Raw genomic sequence first — 16127 nt, 5'->3', positions numbered from 1 at the left:
ATTAGATCACAACATGAATTTTCCATTCTAGTTAGTATGGAAAGCCAGTGTGGTATGGTGATTACCTGCACTGCAGTTCTCTCCTATACTTCTCTCCAGAAGTAAGGCCCATTGAGTTTAATGGCACTTATAGATGCCTATGTAGATATGGGATTTTAGCCCTGGACTTTGACAAGAGAGGCAGAAGCTCAAATTCCTGATCACCCAGAAAGCTCACTAGATTACCATAGGCCTTTCAGCTTAGTATATCTCAGTTGCAAGGATAAATTGGGAAACATGATGAGCCCAGCATCTCATCGTAAACTCTCATTGGAGGTAATGTATGATGAAAATGTAATAAATTACCAAACATATACTGTTAATGGGCTGACACTAAAGAACTTTGTGGCTATTTTCCTTTTATGTGCAGTTAGAAATACAGAGTGAAATATGTTTTAAGTATTGGAGTTCAGGATTTGTGAACCATCTAACTTGTAAAAATGACATTTATTTTAAATAAAAAAAAAATCCTTCCAGTAGCACCTTAGAGACCAACTAAGTTTGTTATTGGTATGAGGTTTTGTGCGCATGCACTTCTTCAGATACACTGAAACAGAAGTCACCAGACCCTTATATATAGTGAGAGGGAGGGGAGGGGTATGACTCAGAAGGGTGGTGGGAATGGGTGGTTGGCTGATGGGTGTGGTAAACCTGTTGAAGACTGTTAACAACTGCAATTAGTCTTAGAGGAAAAAGCAAAGGGCGAGATGGCTAAAATAGCTTTATCATGTATAGTGAGATAAGATGAGAAAAATGTTTGATAGTATTACTGCATTTCACCACATAATGGTCACCACCGCATAATAGTCTCATATCCTTTTTTGGACCCCGAAAATGGTCCCAGAGTATTCCTTGCATAATAATTGCTGGGTAACTACTTCTGAGGGACACGGGTGGCGCTGTGGGTTAAACCACAGAGCCTAGGACTTGCCAATCGGAAGGTTGGCGGTTCGAATCCCCATGACGGGGTGAGCTCCCGTTGCTCGGTCCTTGCTCCTGTTACCACTGGACCTAATGGTCAGGGGTCCCTTTACCCTTTACCTTTAACTACTTCTGAGGCTCCTCTAGGCCTCAGGCCTCTTCCTTTTCTCCTCCAGCTGCCGCCACCCCTATTCCCCTCATACCTTGCCAGCTTGGCCATGAGCTCCTAGCAGGAGTGGAGGGAGTGGGAATGTTTCTTCCCACTTTTCTCCTGCTGCTTTTTTATCACTGCTTCAGTGGGAACCGATGCTGGGGATGGCTGGGACATGTGGGCTGAGGGGAGATACGGCGGGCACCGGCAGGCCTGGCCACAGGCACTGCTGTCACCACTCATTTGCTGTTCCCATGGTGTTCCTTACTGGAACTTCCTGTCTAAATTTGAATGGCTGTTCCGCTCTTGCAATTCAAAGTATAGAGCGGTGACTATTGTTCACCATAGAGATTCTGATAGATGAGCGATGCTGCTGCACATCAGTAGGCTGGGCAATGGAACATATGCCCAGAGTGGCTGGGGAGGCCCTGTCAGATGGGCAGGGTATTATTATTACTACTATTATTTATTATATGCACAAGGAGGGGCTTCGCTTTTTACAGAAAGGTATGCTAGTGTCTTTCTCCGTAAGTGTTTTCTCTCCCCATGGTCCCAATAACAACAGTTATTTTGTCTCCAGCTCGTGCTTGCCCTCCCCATGCCATCGGCCCAGCTCCTCAGATCCACCTGCTGTTGTCCCCATTTTTTCCTTCGCATAATGGTCACACTTTTGTATTTCCCTGTGTAATAGTTGCACACATACCCTTTTGGAATGGAAAAAAGTGGCACCAAAAATGTGACCATTACACAGTGAAATACAGTGTCCTTAAAAGTTTTTCTTAACTATTATTATTGGGGAAAGGAGCTAGGTTACAATGATTCTTTTCTACTACAACATTATGCAATAGGATAGCAATTACAATCATTTGAAAGAAAAAGATATACACTTTCTCTAAGGTATCTAGAACCTTATATTGTTGCCAGTACTGCACAGTGAATCATTGGTCATACTCTGTTAGGCAGACTCATATTTTTCAAGGGGAAGACAACTTTTTAATGAGCTAACTTTACTCCTCTTCTGTATCTTAGGTGCCACCTTGACTTCGATAGTAGATTTAGCTGAACTGCATTTTTTGATGGATCACACTCAACAATTATCTCATGATGAGTATTGGATTGGAATGTTCAGAAATAACGATGGTATCTGTTTAACATTCAATATTTAATGTATAATATATTATTAATGCAAAAATATGTTCAAACTTATGGCATTTCATTTTCGTTTTGGTTTTTGGAAGTAAAAGAGCTCAGCAGGAATAACTGTTAGCGCAAGCAAATGGTACTAGCAAATTCACATCACCTTGTATTTATGAGTCTGCTTGGCATGCATTCAGGAAATTCACCAATTTTCTGTGAGTTCTTTCATGGCATGTGCACTATCTTATTGCCCCCTGAAAAGTGAAATGATTTGCTTCCCCCCCCGTTCTTTACTCATCTCCTATCACAAGCCATGGAAGAGAGCTGTCTGGAAATTCGAATACCTGCATCCAACCAAACTCCACTGGGAATAATAAAAGGGTTATATGTGAAAGGGGGCAACTACATAAAATGTGGCAAAAAATCAATTTACCCAAAAAAGATGCCAAAAAAGGTCTGCTTGGTCAAGTTCTTTGAGCATCTAAATGACAGCAATCAACAAGAATTTCAACTAGATAGTAAATGGTAATAAAGGAAGCAAACCTCCTTTCAAATCTTTAAGCCCTGTCCCTAATCACATCCCTTTTAGTTTGATTATTGCTCTGCTATCTGCCCCAGATGTCCCTCTGGGCATATTGGGAATATAAACATACCCAGCTGAAGTGAAGGACATGAGGCAGGAGTTGGTAATGCAGGTGAGCTGTGCATAAGCAAGCTGCCAGCTAGCTCTGCTGAGGCTCTTTTTATTAGCACAATATGCAAAACCAGTCAGATACATTTTGGACTCTGACCTTTACACATCTTCCAATCCCAAGATTGAGGGGTAGTACAAAGTTATTTTGGCACCTGTTTCCACCACGTCACTTTCCCCTTGAACAATGTATGACGAAGGAGACAAAGGTCACAGACAGGGCACGGCAGACTACTAAGAAAGTAAAAGGTTAGATAGAGGGCATGATGTTTAGACAGCTGCGGTTTGTCTGAGGATGGAAGTGTGCTCCACACCCAGCGATCATTCCTTCACCCAGCTCCTTTAAGTGCTCCTTCTAAGACTTGATTTAGACTCTGCTATCTCTCAGAAGACATGCTGAACTAAATCAAACAGGAATTATTGTCCCATATCTCTGCTGAAGTCCTTTGAACTGAGATATGAGGCCTCAGACCTTAAGGTATCCTGGACCCAAGTTGTTCAGGGTTTTGTGTATCAACATAAGAATCTTGAACTTGGTAGTATGGGGACCACTTATATGGCGCTTTCCCACAATGAGCTGTGTCCAAAGCAGCTTACAGCAAACATTCAAAATATTGAAATGCAGAGCATTGGAAATTCGAATATACAAAATGCAGAACATGTCAGTAAATTCAAAAAAACAAAAAAGGAACAATTTGGCAAACATAGAATAAATTCAATATTACAAAAGGCTTAAGTACCAACACACAAAGCAAAACAACAATAAAGGTTCTTTTGCTGGTCTTGCTTCACTCCAATGAGGCTTAAATACAGTTCAGAGCAGAAGGTTAAATGGCATATAGCTGGTTCCAAAAGCTCTCCTCCAGAGGAGGGTGACAGCAGCAAAAGGCAAATGTTGGGGAGCACAATGATGGTAAGTCTCTGGGGGCATTGGGGCAGTGGCGTAGGAAGGAGGGTACGGCAGGTACGGTCCGCCCTGGGTGTCATCACTGAGGAGGGGTGACAAAATGGCAAAAATATGTGTTTTTAAAATAAATTTTAAAGAATTGGGCTCACAAGACTTTAAAAAAAAAGAACAACTTCCGCACCCACTACACACCCCTTCCTATGCCACTGGTAGCTAGGTGAGGTGGGGGCACTGGGCGGCACACCACAGGGCCTGCAACGTGCCTGAGCCATGTGTATCTCCTGAGGGGGAGGTGGCAGGTGGATTGCCTGCAAGCTCCGCACTGCTTTTTTGAGCAGTGCAGGGCTTGCGTCTCCCCACTGCCTCTGCCACCCTAAAGCTGAGGGGGAGGCTGCGGAGAGGCTCCACGCAGCTGCCCTGCCTTGGCTTGCCCCGCCCCCATGGCAGCTCACCCCACCCCCGGCTGCAGGACGCGTGCACCGCACCAGGCACCCAAGCTGATAGCTACGCCGTTGTATTGGGGGTGGGTTAATGCTGCCAAAAATCACTGAGATCATTAGTGCATTCAGTGTTCTGATATGATAATGGTGGTAGCTTGCACATTTTCAAAACTGCAAACGTTTGAGAGGAAAAGCAGTCAGTTTAGTTTTAAAACATATTTTCATATCTGAAGGCAGCCCTGTATAGGGACGGTTTTTAATGTTTGACGTCTCACTGGGTTTTTATAATTTGTTACAAGCCGCCCAGAGTGACTGGGGAAACCCAGTTAGATAGGAGGGGTACAAACTACTATTACTACTACTACTACTACTAACATTATTGTTTTTGTTAATATTGTCTTACACTTATTATTCTACTGTTTTCCATTTCATTATGTAATTTATTTATTTTAATAAATAGGAGAATGGATATGGCAAGATAACACTGCACTGGGTTTTGTCAATTGGGACAATGAAAAGCCCACAGCTGATCCTGAGTCATACCGTTTTAAAGCTGAGACATGTGTTTTCATGAACATCCAAAATGGGAAGTGGTTCAGGAAAGAGTGCGGCTATAGCAAGGCATGTATATGTAAAAGAAACAAAAGTAAGTCTTAAATGGTTATTAGACTTAATTTACCAATAATTCTGATTCAATATAGTAGTTTAATGATGAGTAGAGCTACTGCTTAGGACTTTTTCCTATCTTGGCATTTTAACAACATCCCCCCCCCCCCCGAGCTATCCTTACTAGCAAGTTTTCAGCATTCTTTGTGGCAATCTCTCCATAGATATACTGTCTACCATCCTTTATGTCGCATAAGCCGCTTTTCATCAAATGGAGGCTCTGCTTTTTGTCTTTACCGCTCTTTGTCACTTCCTACTGCCTGTCCAGCTTCTGGCAGACCTTACTGATGCTTCCAGTTGTTGACACCCTAATAATAAATGGCAGAAGTGATGACAGAACCAAAGCTGAAGCGTATTTATTTTTTGCTGCTAATAATATGATAGCCTGTCTTTTAAATATAATAAGATTATTAACATTTGATAAATACCTAATAATAAATGTTCTCCCCCTTTATCATTTACAGTCCCTAGAACTATGAAGTTTTTATAATTCATAATGTTTTTTATAAATCAGTCCTTTTCTTCAAGAGGGAATATAATTTAATAGTTTCCACACTGACAGGTTTAAAGTTGAGGTCACTATATTTGATGCTGCTATCACAGGAATTTGGTGAATGCACTAAACATTTCAGATTCAATGCTTGTTTAACATTTTTAAATAGTCAAGTTTTGTATTGAAACATCAGCATTGGTAATAAGCACTAGTAAAGAATCATGCCTGACTTTTGGTTTTGTATTTTGCTGTGATATCTATAATTTACACAGTAAGCATATCTTTTGTTTTATAGTTATTGAAGAGATGACAACTCCTTCAAAAATGCCTGGTAAGACTCTTATTAAAATAACTAAGTTAAAGTGTTAAGCATCTACCATTGGCAACAGCAGGTGGGTTTTTCCCTTAGACAATTTATAAGATTTTCTATCAAAAAGAGTAAATCCAGATTAATGGGGCCAGAGGAAGGAATGCAGGCTGACATTCAGGTGGACACTGCAAAGACCTTGCAGACATCAGGTCATTTTCCCTACTACAGCTCAGCTCTCACTCTTTGCTCCCCATTTGTAATGAGAATGGTAACCTTATTCTAAATTATTGGAGTCTCATAAATGGTGCAACTGAGGCCGCAACAACCTCTCTGATCCAGATCGAGTCATTACTCAGAATGGTGGGCATGCTGATCACAATGATTCTGAATTGCTTCACTACTATTATGTCATTTTGCTTGGAGGGCTGCCACTCCCATCCCCACCCCGGTAGCAGTCATGTCTTTTGTAGCAGGATGGCAGGCAAAAATCAACAGCAGAACCTTCTCTCAGGGTAATTCCTACCAGATATGTGGGCATGAACTGGTTCTGCTGGCTCTACTGGGGAAGAAAGGATGGCAACTCTTTTCTGGTGAAGAACAGATACTAGGAAGCAGGAGAGATGGAGGATGGGAGAGAGATCTTGATTTAATTGAAAATTCAATAGTGTCGCATGTGAAAAGTGGGGCGGGGGGAGAGGGTAAGTTCCTCTCTCATCTGCATATCCATAAAACAATGGTATCCTGTTAAAGTTGTAGTGCAAATTGCCTTGACATTTGGGAATTGTTCAGCTGCACTGAAATATCCAATATCTTTTGGGTTGGATTCCTTCAGAACCTGCCAAAACTCTTTTTTAAAAAGGGCCTTTCTTTTTCTACTTCAAGGAGAATCAGAGCAGCTCTCATACACAGGTTCTGATTCCACATCAGTTCAGCTTTTGCATCTTTTTCCCTCCCTGCCCCTCCCCCCCGTCAGATGGCCATTTCCTTGGTTTGTAAGCTCACAGCAGACTATGCTTAGGTGAAGCAAACAACACCAGGGATGTATGACTGTTGGGTTTGGTTTCTTTCAGCTTCTCATTTTTCCACCTTAAATTCATTTCTCATCATTCCCCCACCCATTTGCATTCACGGGGTTCTGAAAATTCAACATCATTTTATGTGGGGGGTTTTCTCAGCAAAAACATGTTTGTGTGCAATTTTCCCCAATATAAACATTTTTACAAAACAATTTCCCTAAATACAATGCATTTTTGTATGTTATTTTAACTAATATCTGTACTCCTTACTCCAGTATATGCATTTTTGAACATGTTACTTCACCAGGATAACTGGATTACAAATTTCAGGCAGCTGAAATTTTTAAAAGATGGCTGTTTTTCAGTTTTCATATTGTTTTAGAAAGTGTGAACTTGGTGGGTTTGACATTAATTTCTCCCTTATCCCTAAACACCACCCAGCTGTCTTTCTTAGTCATACAATGAGATAGCCATTGGTTATAGTATAAAGTAGTTACTGCTCTCTCTGTGTGTATGATGTACCTTTTTTTCCCCATTAGTAGAGCAAGAAGACAGTCTGGCATCAACACAGGGCAGAGTTCTGAAGGCGGTTCTCCCGATTATCTTCCTCCTCCTCATTGGTGTGGGTGTAGCAGCCTATGTTTTCTACAAAAGAAGAGGCAGACGACAAGAAATCACTGGTAGCATTGACAACCCTATGTATAATGACAAAGTAGTCATTCTTCCAAATAAAGATTCAGAAATGGGTGAGGATGAAAAACAGGGAGATTAACAAATGTGTAACTCTATATGCATTTCCCTGGGAGTAAGTCACATTGAGCTCACCAGGACCATTGATGGAAATTAATTGTTCCAAGCTGCAATATGTAGTGGTACTTCCTGTGACAAGACTCATGATGTCACAGTGTAAACATGATTATTACTTAGTGAAAACAAATGCTATATGAAATATTTTCAAATTAAAGATTACTTAACTTGAAAAACTAAGTGTGAAGATTCCTATCTTACTTCATGTCCCAGTCAGTCGCTTATGTTCAGAGCTACCTGCTGAGCTCTTCCCCTTTCAAGGTTAGGGTTCATCTCATCCCTAGGTACTTTCTTGTTGTTGTTTAGTCATTTAGTCGTGTCCGACTCTTTGTGACCCCATGGACCAGAGCACGCCAGGCAGGTTTCCTTATTTATCCTTCTGCCGCTTAGGCTACCACTGGTTTGCTGCCCCAGCCTTTACAACCATATTTCCTCTCTTCTCTATTTCCTGGATCCTTGGTAATGCTTGCTATCCCCTCTTATTCAGCTGTAACCTCTCCTCCATTAATTCACCACAGGTAGTGCCCCTTTCCCTTATTCCAGTGCCAGTCAGTATCCTATTCTCATCCCTTTCCTGTTTACCACGTGGTTATCTGCTTGTTCCTCCTCCATTTCACACTCACTCATACACAGGGTCGGTTGGGGACATTTTGCTGCTTGAGGCAAAGCTGGTGCTGCCCCCCTCCCTGCCAAAGCTGCCTCCTCGCTGCCACCGAAGCCACTGCCTGCCACTATTGAAGGTGGCCAGGGAGAGAAAAGGCAGCCCAAGAGGAGCAGGTTGCAGCTCAGGAAAAGGAAGAGGAGCAGGCAGCTGAGGAAGAGCAGCAGCAGGCAGTAGCCAGGGGGGGGGAGGGCAACAAGCTTAGGAGGCAAGCAGCACACTCCTTGGGACCCAGATCTTCTACCTCTCCTGACTGTTCCCCAGCCGGCCACCTGAGGCCACTGCCTCACCGGGACTCACACATTCCCTTTGCCAGCCAGTTCTCCCTCGCCTTTGCACCTCACCCCTTATTTATCTGGGAGTAAAGGGCTGTATTGCTCTGGAGATTATTATGTATTATGTTTTGTCCCACCTTTACTCTGAAAGGAGCCCAGGGTTAAAAAAAATAACAAAGTACTAACACAATAGTTTTAAAACAAAAATAAAAATAAAATGAAGTTGAAAAATGAATAAGAACAACTAAAACATACATAAGCAGCTTAATTAAAATTTCACTCAGTAGGGGATGTTAAGAGAATTACAAGAAAAACAGAAACAGGAACAGAAATTGCTGAGGTTGCCTTACTTATCCCACGCCCAGAACAGAAATCAATCCAGCCAATATGATCAGTATTCCCTACTGCTGTTGTGTACAATCTGCAAAGGACAGATAACTGATTACATCCATTTGCATTGTGTTTCTTTTGCATTAAATGAACTGGGTGGAATTACATAATGCCACCAGAACTTGCATAATTAATGTAAGTTACATAATTTTGGCACAATAGGCAACAGGACAAAGTTGCAGTCAATGGGATAAATGTCCAGAAAGGACAGGGGCAAAGCATCCATACACAACAAACTCATGTCCATGTATGGAGGCCTCACTTAGACACACACATAATGTGTTCAGAGGGGTTTCACATATCTGGAAATCCCTGATGAGATGTTCATATAGCATTTCCTTCTTTTTTCTGAATTAATTCTTCTGAATGATCTAGTAGGATCCGGACCAGACAGTAACAATGTCTGCAAGGAAGAAGTGACTTGAACAATTTTTCCATTTTTTTCCAGGAAACTTCTGAACATGACAGCACGCTTTCACTTCTCTTTCTGCTTGAGTCACATTTTTTCAGTTCTCCTTTGGGGCAGGGGGCGAGGGGCTAGGCATTACTTGGACTGCACAAGACACAAGAGCAGCCCCATGATCCTCCCCACCTCCTCCGCACATGTTGTTCTTTATAGCTCGTGCCCTGGCGTTATTTCCTGCCTCTGCTCCAGAAATAGGCATTGGCTGCTGCTGGCGAGGACAATAAAAAACACTCAGCATAATGATGCAGGGGAACACAGAGCATAGCAAATTAGTTCCTACAGGGGTGGAGGTGGAGATATCAATGGAGGAGAAGGCTGTCCATAGCTTCTAATCCTGATGGTTATATTGCTTCCAGTATCAGAGGCAGAAGACTTCAGAATGCCAGCTCCTGGGGCCAGCAAGTGGGAGAATGCTGTTGCACTTTTTGTGAGCTTCCCATAGGGCTTCACCATTTTGAGAACACAATCTGGACGAGATAGGGCCAGGCCTTTGGTCTAATCAAACTTGTCCTTTGGGAAGAGGACCTTTACATACAGTTCTGCTCTGCCAAAGTTCTGTAATGAGAAGGAGACCTTAGGAGCAAACCAGCCGTACCATTGGGTAAAGTCAGGTGATCACCTTAGGTGGCAGATGTTGGAGGGCTGTGGCTTGTCCTTTTTCCATCTTAAATTCGTTTCTCAACATTTCCCTACCCATTTGCATTCGTGGGGTCCTGAAAATTCAACATCATTTTAATGTGAAGTTTTCTGAGCAAAAACATCTTTGTGTGCAATTTTTCCCAATATATTCCTCTGCCTATTCCTCTTAATTTAATTTCATTGTACACAGGTTGTACAATGACAATAAAGGTATTATTATTATTATTATTATTATTATTATTATTATGCCCCCTGACCACCATCTTCCCAACTGGAAGATTGGCCCACTCTGCTGAACTAACCTGCTGCATAAAGTGAAGTCCAGGATGCTAGCCCATTGCCACTGTTGAAGGAAGAGTCAACTGCCACTCCAGTCTGCTTCTGTATGTGGAATGATAAAGAGCAGTAGCGCAGCTAATTGAGTTTAGACCCTGGACTTAATGGTCTTAAGGGGTCCTCCTTTTAGATTGCAATTTTCATTACTTCAGTTCTGAAGCACCGAATCAGCATCTCTCCCCCACACTCCCGGCTATTCCATTATTTACAGCTGCTTCCATATTCCTGATTAGTTATAGCAAAACAAAACAAAACAAAACAAACACATTTGCCAATCATAATTTTACAAAAAAAGGGGGGGGAGAAATACTATGAACACATGCCGTTCTGCATTTTAAACTCATTTAAACTGTAGTACTTTCATGACAACAGGAATAAAATGCAGTTAGCTTCTGCTGCCCCAGAAAGGATAATATATTTTGTCCTGTCGGGGGGAAAGGTGGGGTATAAATCAATATATAATAAGCATATTGTCAGGGAACTGCCATCAGTACTGGAGGGAGAGCGTGAAAGCCAGAGGGATTCCAGAGGGTGTCCAGGGATCGGGAGAAGCAGCCCATCTTCTGGGGAAGAGAATCAGCGTAGCACCAGTGGAGAAGGGGGGCAGGTGGGGGAAGTGGCAAGGCAGTCCCATGACTCCTTGCCTGGGACCAGCGGGGAGACTAGGGGTCCTCCATTGCCCACGCCCTCCCTACGCAGAAGGCTTCCGCGCAGAGAGGGTAGGCGGAGACTAGGCGTCAAAGAACTTCTTTGCTGGAAGAAGTTTAAGAAACGCCCACTCACGGATTCTGCCAGCGATTGAGTCAGCCACGGGCGAGTGGCTGTCCGGACAGAGGAGGTTCACTTTGGCAGCCCAGCCAGGTGTTTGCACCAAGCCAGGAAGATAGGCACCTGCTTACGCACGAGCAACCCCCTTAGGAACCATTACACATATATTTTAAAAGCAGAAGTAAAATGAGCCTCTGCAACCATGCTGTCAGTGGCAACCTTGACTATAAAAACATTGTGGTTTAAAATTGGATGGGGGAACCGTCTGTTGAGATTCCTGCATTGCAGGGGGGTTGGACTAGATGACTCTCAGGGTCCCTTCCAATTCTACAACTATGATTCTAAGAAGGTAGAATACTGTGTTGATCATTGTCAGCCCTATGGGTTCCAGCATATCTATATCATGACAGGTGCTAATGTGCTGTTGAGTGAAAGGCAGGCAAGGACACCATTGCACACCTGCACCAAAATATGAATTTTGTGAGTGGTTTTAAGGTCCGTGGCTAGAAAGAATGGTATAAAAGTAATAAATAAATTTAAAGAAATAGTAAAAATGAAATTTAGTTCTCCAGAAATATGAAGAGACTCATCAAGGCATTTCAACTATTGGGTGTGATTTTTTTAAAAAAAAAATCCTTCTAAATATGAAGCTCCATATAAGACATTAAATGTGAAGTGCAACATATTTATTTGCCTATTCTCATTAGAAAAAAGTGTCAGCAGTTATGAAGTAAGAGTCCTGTACATGTATGGGTTATATAGCCTGTCCCAGTAGTGATGTATGGAAGTGAGAGCTGGACCATAAAGAAGGCTGATCGCCGAAGAATTGATGCTTTTGAATTATGGTGCTGGAGGAGACTCATGGACTGCAAGAAGATCAAACCTATCCATTCTGAAGGAAATCAGCCCTGAATGCTCACTGGAAGGACAGATCGTGAAGCTGAGGCTCCAATACTTTGGCCACCTCATGAGAAGAGAAGACTCCCTGGAAAAGACCCTGATGTTGGGAAAGATGGAGGGCACAAGGAGAAGGGGACGACAGAGGACGAGATGGTTGGATAGTGTTCTCGAAGCTACCAGCATGAGTTTGACCAAACTGTGGGAGGCAGTGGAAGACAGGAGTGCCTGGTGTGCACTGGTCCATGGGGTCACAAAGAGTCGGACACGAATAAACAACAACAACACCCTCCACATATTCTATAGTTCTTGAAGATGACTGCTGACTTCTCCCTGTATCCAAGAAAGATTTCCTTTATATCAGTGGCTCCCAACCTTTAAGAGTCAAAGGACCCCTTTCAATCCCAAAAAAATTAAAGGGTGCAAAGAGGATCTTCTGGCCCCCATATACTGTATTCAGATTAAGTCCACTGCTGCATTTGCCAAAAACAAAAAATTGCAGTATTGCAAAATTTGGCTTTGTGTACAATAACATGTCAAACACAGAAGTGAAATTTTCATTCTGCCTGGCTCATTTATGAAGAAGTAACTGAAAAGCAGCAGACTCTGATTTGCCTTCTTTCCATGGGATCTGTGTGGTAGGTTTGGTTGTGGCCAATGCCTTCCTTTTTGCTCCTAAATCTCTTGGTCCTCATTCAAGTGACTTTTCAAGTACCAGGTAAGCTCCACTATTGTTACTTTAGTAAGTAAAGGTGCACCTTCAATAAATTTAACTGTTTACATTTGAATCATCTTCTGGAAGTTAATGTTGCGTCATTAAAGTTAAATCCATGCAACAGGAGATACAACGAGAAGTAACTAACATTGAATCTGCTTATAGCAATAAAATCAGGTTTAAATTACAATAACATCACAGCCAACATCATTTTGAATGTAATTTACATCATAAGTTTTTACTGTTGCAAGAAAGAATTTGTTCTTTCTTCATGCAACACTCCGCTGCATCCTATTACTTTCTTTTTCACTATATAAAAATGAACTGTAAATGTAAGAAATGCAAAAACAATAACATTTTTAAAATATTAAACAAGAAGAATATCTGACATATTTATGTACACAACAAAAAAAGGCATCTTTTGTTGTTTCCATTGGTGTCCTTTGCACTAACAGAGCTCCTTGATCCAGTGGAGCCTTTTGTCAGGAGACAATATTTGCCATTCCTCCTTCCTCACGTGGTTCCCAAGCTGTGCCAAGGTGTCTCCCAAGTCTCTGGAGCAAATTGGGAGGAAATATATGGTGTGCAGGAGGAATGAGGAATTGCCAAAATATTGCCTTCCTCCCCATTTTGCTAACAGAAAACTGCAGGATCAAAGAGCCTTCCTTCAGAGTGAAGGATCCCACTGAGTGCATTCCTTGCGCTTTAGCAAATCTAAATTACACCTCTTCCTCGTGAAAGGAAAGCATCATATCCTTACTGTTCTTGAATATAATGTGATATTTCTCAGGTTATTTATTGGTATGGTTGGAGTGTTATAATCATGCAGGCTGTTAGCCTACATGACTGTTTTTACTGTATCTATTGGATAAGAATTTGTCCTGGTATTTTTTATGACTGTTGATACTACTTTTAGGATACTGTATTTCTCATGTCTTAGGTGTGTGGTTTTTTTTAAAAAAAATCACCATCAAACTAATTCCTACTGATGGGCAGTATAGCAAATGGTTTTAATTACATAAATAAATAGGAAATCAGTTGGTCACCACATATTGAGGGCCATAGAAGATGTCTTGGTGTTAATAAAAACAGACAAGTGGGGAATATTTGGATGAGATCAATGGTTTGGGTAGGCAAGAGGAGCTAAACCTTTTTCCAGCTACACATTTGTCCAAATCCTCCACCAAAGCTGTTTTTAGCCACGGGGCAGAGGAATTTTTTTCACAGAATGCAGATGCCAGCATATTATTCCCTGTACAGTGCAGGATAGGGGGTGGGGGGCAGGGGGACAGATAGTTTCAGGGCACTGATGTGGAAGGATAGGTGAACCTGCTCACCTCTGTTCTCCAGTTCAAATTGCCCTCGCCCCATGCTTTTAGCAATAAATAAATTTTAAAAAAATAACAATTATGAAGATTCAATCTCAGATGTCTCGCATCATGTCTAGTTTGGCACTCAAAAGGAGTGAAATATTTTTTTAAAAATCCTTTTTAAAAAAGCTTTATTTATAAAGGTATGGGTCTTTTGTTTAAAAATGCAGCATTTTGAGAATAATCAAATGATTAAAAACTTATTCAGAATAAAATAAACTGCAAACAGGATTTGCAAGAAGGACATCAAAGTCAGTGTCCTGGCTAGGAATTAAGCAAATTATGGACCTCTGATAAATAAGACGCAGCACTGTAAAATGCAGAATCAACATGAGAGGTATTTCTCTCTTTGCTCTTTCAATCTTATTGCTTCTTGGTATTATCATCCTGCCAGTGGTTGCCATGTTGGAAGCTATGTGGAATTTTTTCACCATGTTCCTATAATTTTTCCTCTCTTGATTTTGCAGAAAGTGACAGCTTTCTGATACAAAATGAAAACCTCAAGCTTTGTATACAACCTCAGAAATCTCGTTCCATCATCCTGGTCAACTGCGATGAGGATAATGAGTGGCAACATTTCAAGTGGGTTTCCGACGACCAGGTTTTGAACATGGCAGTGAAGTTATGCCTGGCAGTGCCTTCCAAGTCAAACCTGGTTGCACTCACCCTCTCTCCCTGCAATGAGACGAGTGAACTTCAGAAATGGGAATGCAGAAATGACAGCCTCCTTGCACTCGAACAGGGGGATTTGTTTTTAAATCCCGAAGGTGGCCAAAAAAGCCGTCTTATACTTTCTAAAGTAGCCACCAGCAAGAGTACCTGGAAGATCTATGGAACGAAAGACAGCTTGTGTTCCAAGGGCTATGAAGGTAAAATGAGAGAGTTAATCCTCTTTCTTTTGATATTCAGTTGGTGTATCTGCTTCCAGCATGTTGAATCCCCTACATCTGGGACCCAAAATAGGTATGATGCAAATCACATAACCATCAGTCCAGACTCCAGCTATATCAGAAGGACAAAATAGGATCTAAAGGCAGAGTACTAAAGAAAGTGGCTCAACATAAGCACCAACTATATATATAGTCAGGGAATTAAAGATCAAATTGAAAAATTAAGCAGCTAAAAAATACCCTCTTCATACAAACAATACAATACTCTCACACATCCTTTTTTACATATCAGATGTTCTGTCACACTGAATAGAATCTTTATCACACCCCCATTCTCAAATTATGTTCTTGTGTATATGGGCTGCCATACATCTGGAATATCCTATACATAACCGGGATTTGGCCATCGCAAACTGTGTCCGGGTGGAAATTGCTTCAAATATCTGGGAAAATCTTAATGTATGGCAACCCGTGCTGGAAGTGTGGATTTTTGTGAATTTCCTTAAAAATATCTCAAAAACCTTTGTGTCCGGATGTTCAATTTTTGAAATATGGCAACCCTATGTGTATATCTTCCCCCTGGAGGGATGACTGTCCTGTATGGTAATAGCTTTTAGATGTTAAACATACCTTCATATATCTGATATAAACATACATATTACTGTTTTATAATATTGTTGTTTTTATGGATTTCACACACAGAGCCCAATACTTGATTGCTGCTGACTGTTGGTCTGACTGGTTGATGTCCTTAAGTGATGGCTGGGCAGTTTGGAGGGTTCAAGCTTTGGTTAGGTAGAAGCTGGGCCAACCAGCATGGGCAGCTGAGTGGTGGCACCTTTGGGAACTTAGTACCCTTCCTCTACAGTACTTTCCTAACCCTGCCTGGAGACACCAGAGGCTGACAATTCCCTCCACTTAATGGAGGAATTGCATGCATTTATTCTGCATACATGCAAAGGGATGGATGCTTAAAATTCCACTGAGGTGAACATGGAAGCCTGTACACACAAACAGTGCATATCTGAGTTTACATAGAGTCCTATAGAGGGCTTTGTCTTCATTATTTCTGCTTTATTTGTGTTTGCCTTTCAATAGTGTTCAAAATTATTCCAGCCTAACATGATCTGTCCAATGTTCCT

General features: G+C 41.7%; 2 protein-coding genes across 3 annotated transcripts in view; both read left to right on the top strand.

Annotated features, from left to right (window-relative positions):
- The window catches only part of LOC308459249 (macrophage mannose receptor 1-like), a 128075-nt gene extending 120321 nt beyond the window's left edge, over nt 1–7754 (top strand). The window contains exons 27-30 of the mRNA XM_080974382.1: nt 2141–2251; nt 4747–4932; nt 5741–5776; nt 7311–7754. Of these exons, the coding sequence (XP_080830508.1) occupies nt 2141–2251; nt 4747–4932; nt 5741–5776; nt 7311–7543 (566 nt within the window). The 3' untranslated portion in view covers nt 7544–7754. The remainder of the gene's footprint in view (nt 1–2140; nt 2252–4746; nt 4933–5740; nt 5777–7310) is intronic.
- Nucleotides 1–16127, top strand: part of LOC308459250 (macrophage mannose receptor 1-like) — a 100659-nt gene that overhangs the window by 49319 nt on the left and 35213 nt on the right. The window contains exons 1-2 of one of the 2 annotated variants that reach the window (XM_080974383.1): nt 12563–12728; nt 14563–14964. In XM_080974383.1, the coding sequence (XP_080830509.1) occupies nt 12668–12728; nt 14563–14964 (463 nt within the window). In that variant the 5' untranslated portion in view covers nt 12563–12667. Of the gene's footprint in view, nt 1–12562; nt 12729–14562; nt 14965–16127 lie in introns of those variants that run through there. The other variant, XM_080974384.1, reaches the window with a different exon arrangement.

Source organism: Podarcis pityusensis (genome assembly GCF_964106645.2).
Source record: "Podarcis pityusensis genome assembly, chromosome: 12".
Taxonomy (NCBI): domain Eukaryota; kingdom Metazoa; phylum Chordata; class Lepidosauria; order Squamata; family Lacertidae; genus Podarcis; species Podarcis pityusensis.
This window is presented reverse-complemented; position numbering and strand designations above follow the sequence as displayed.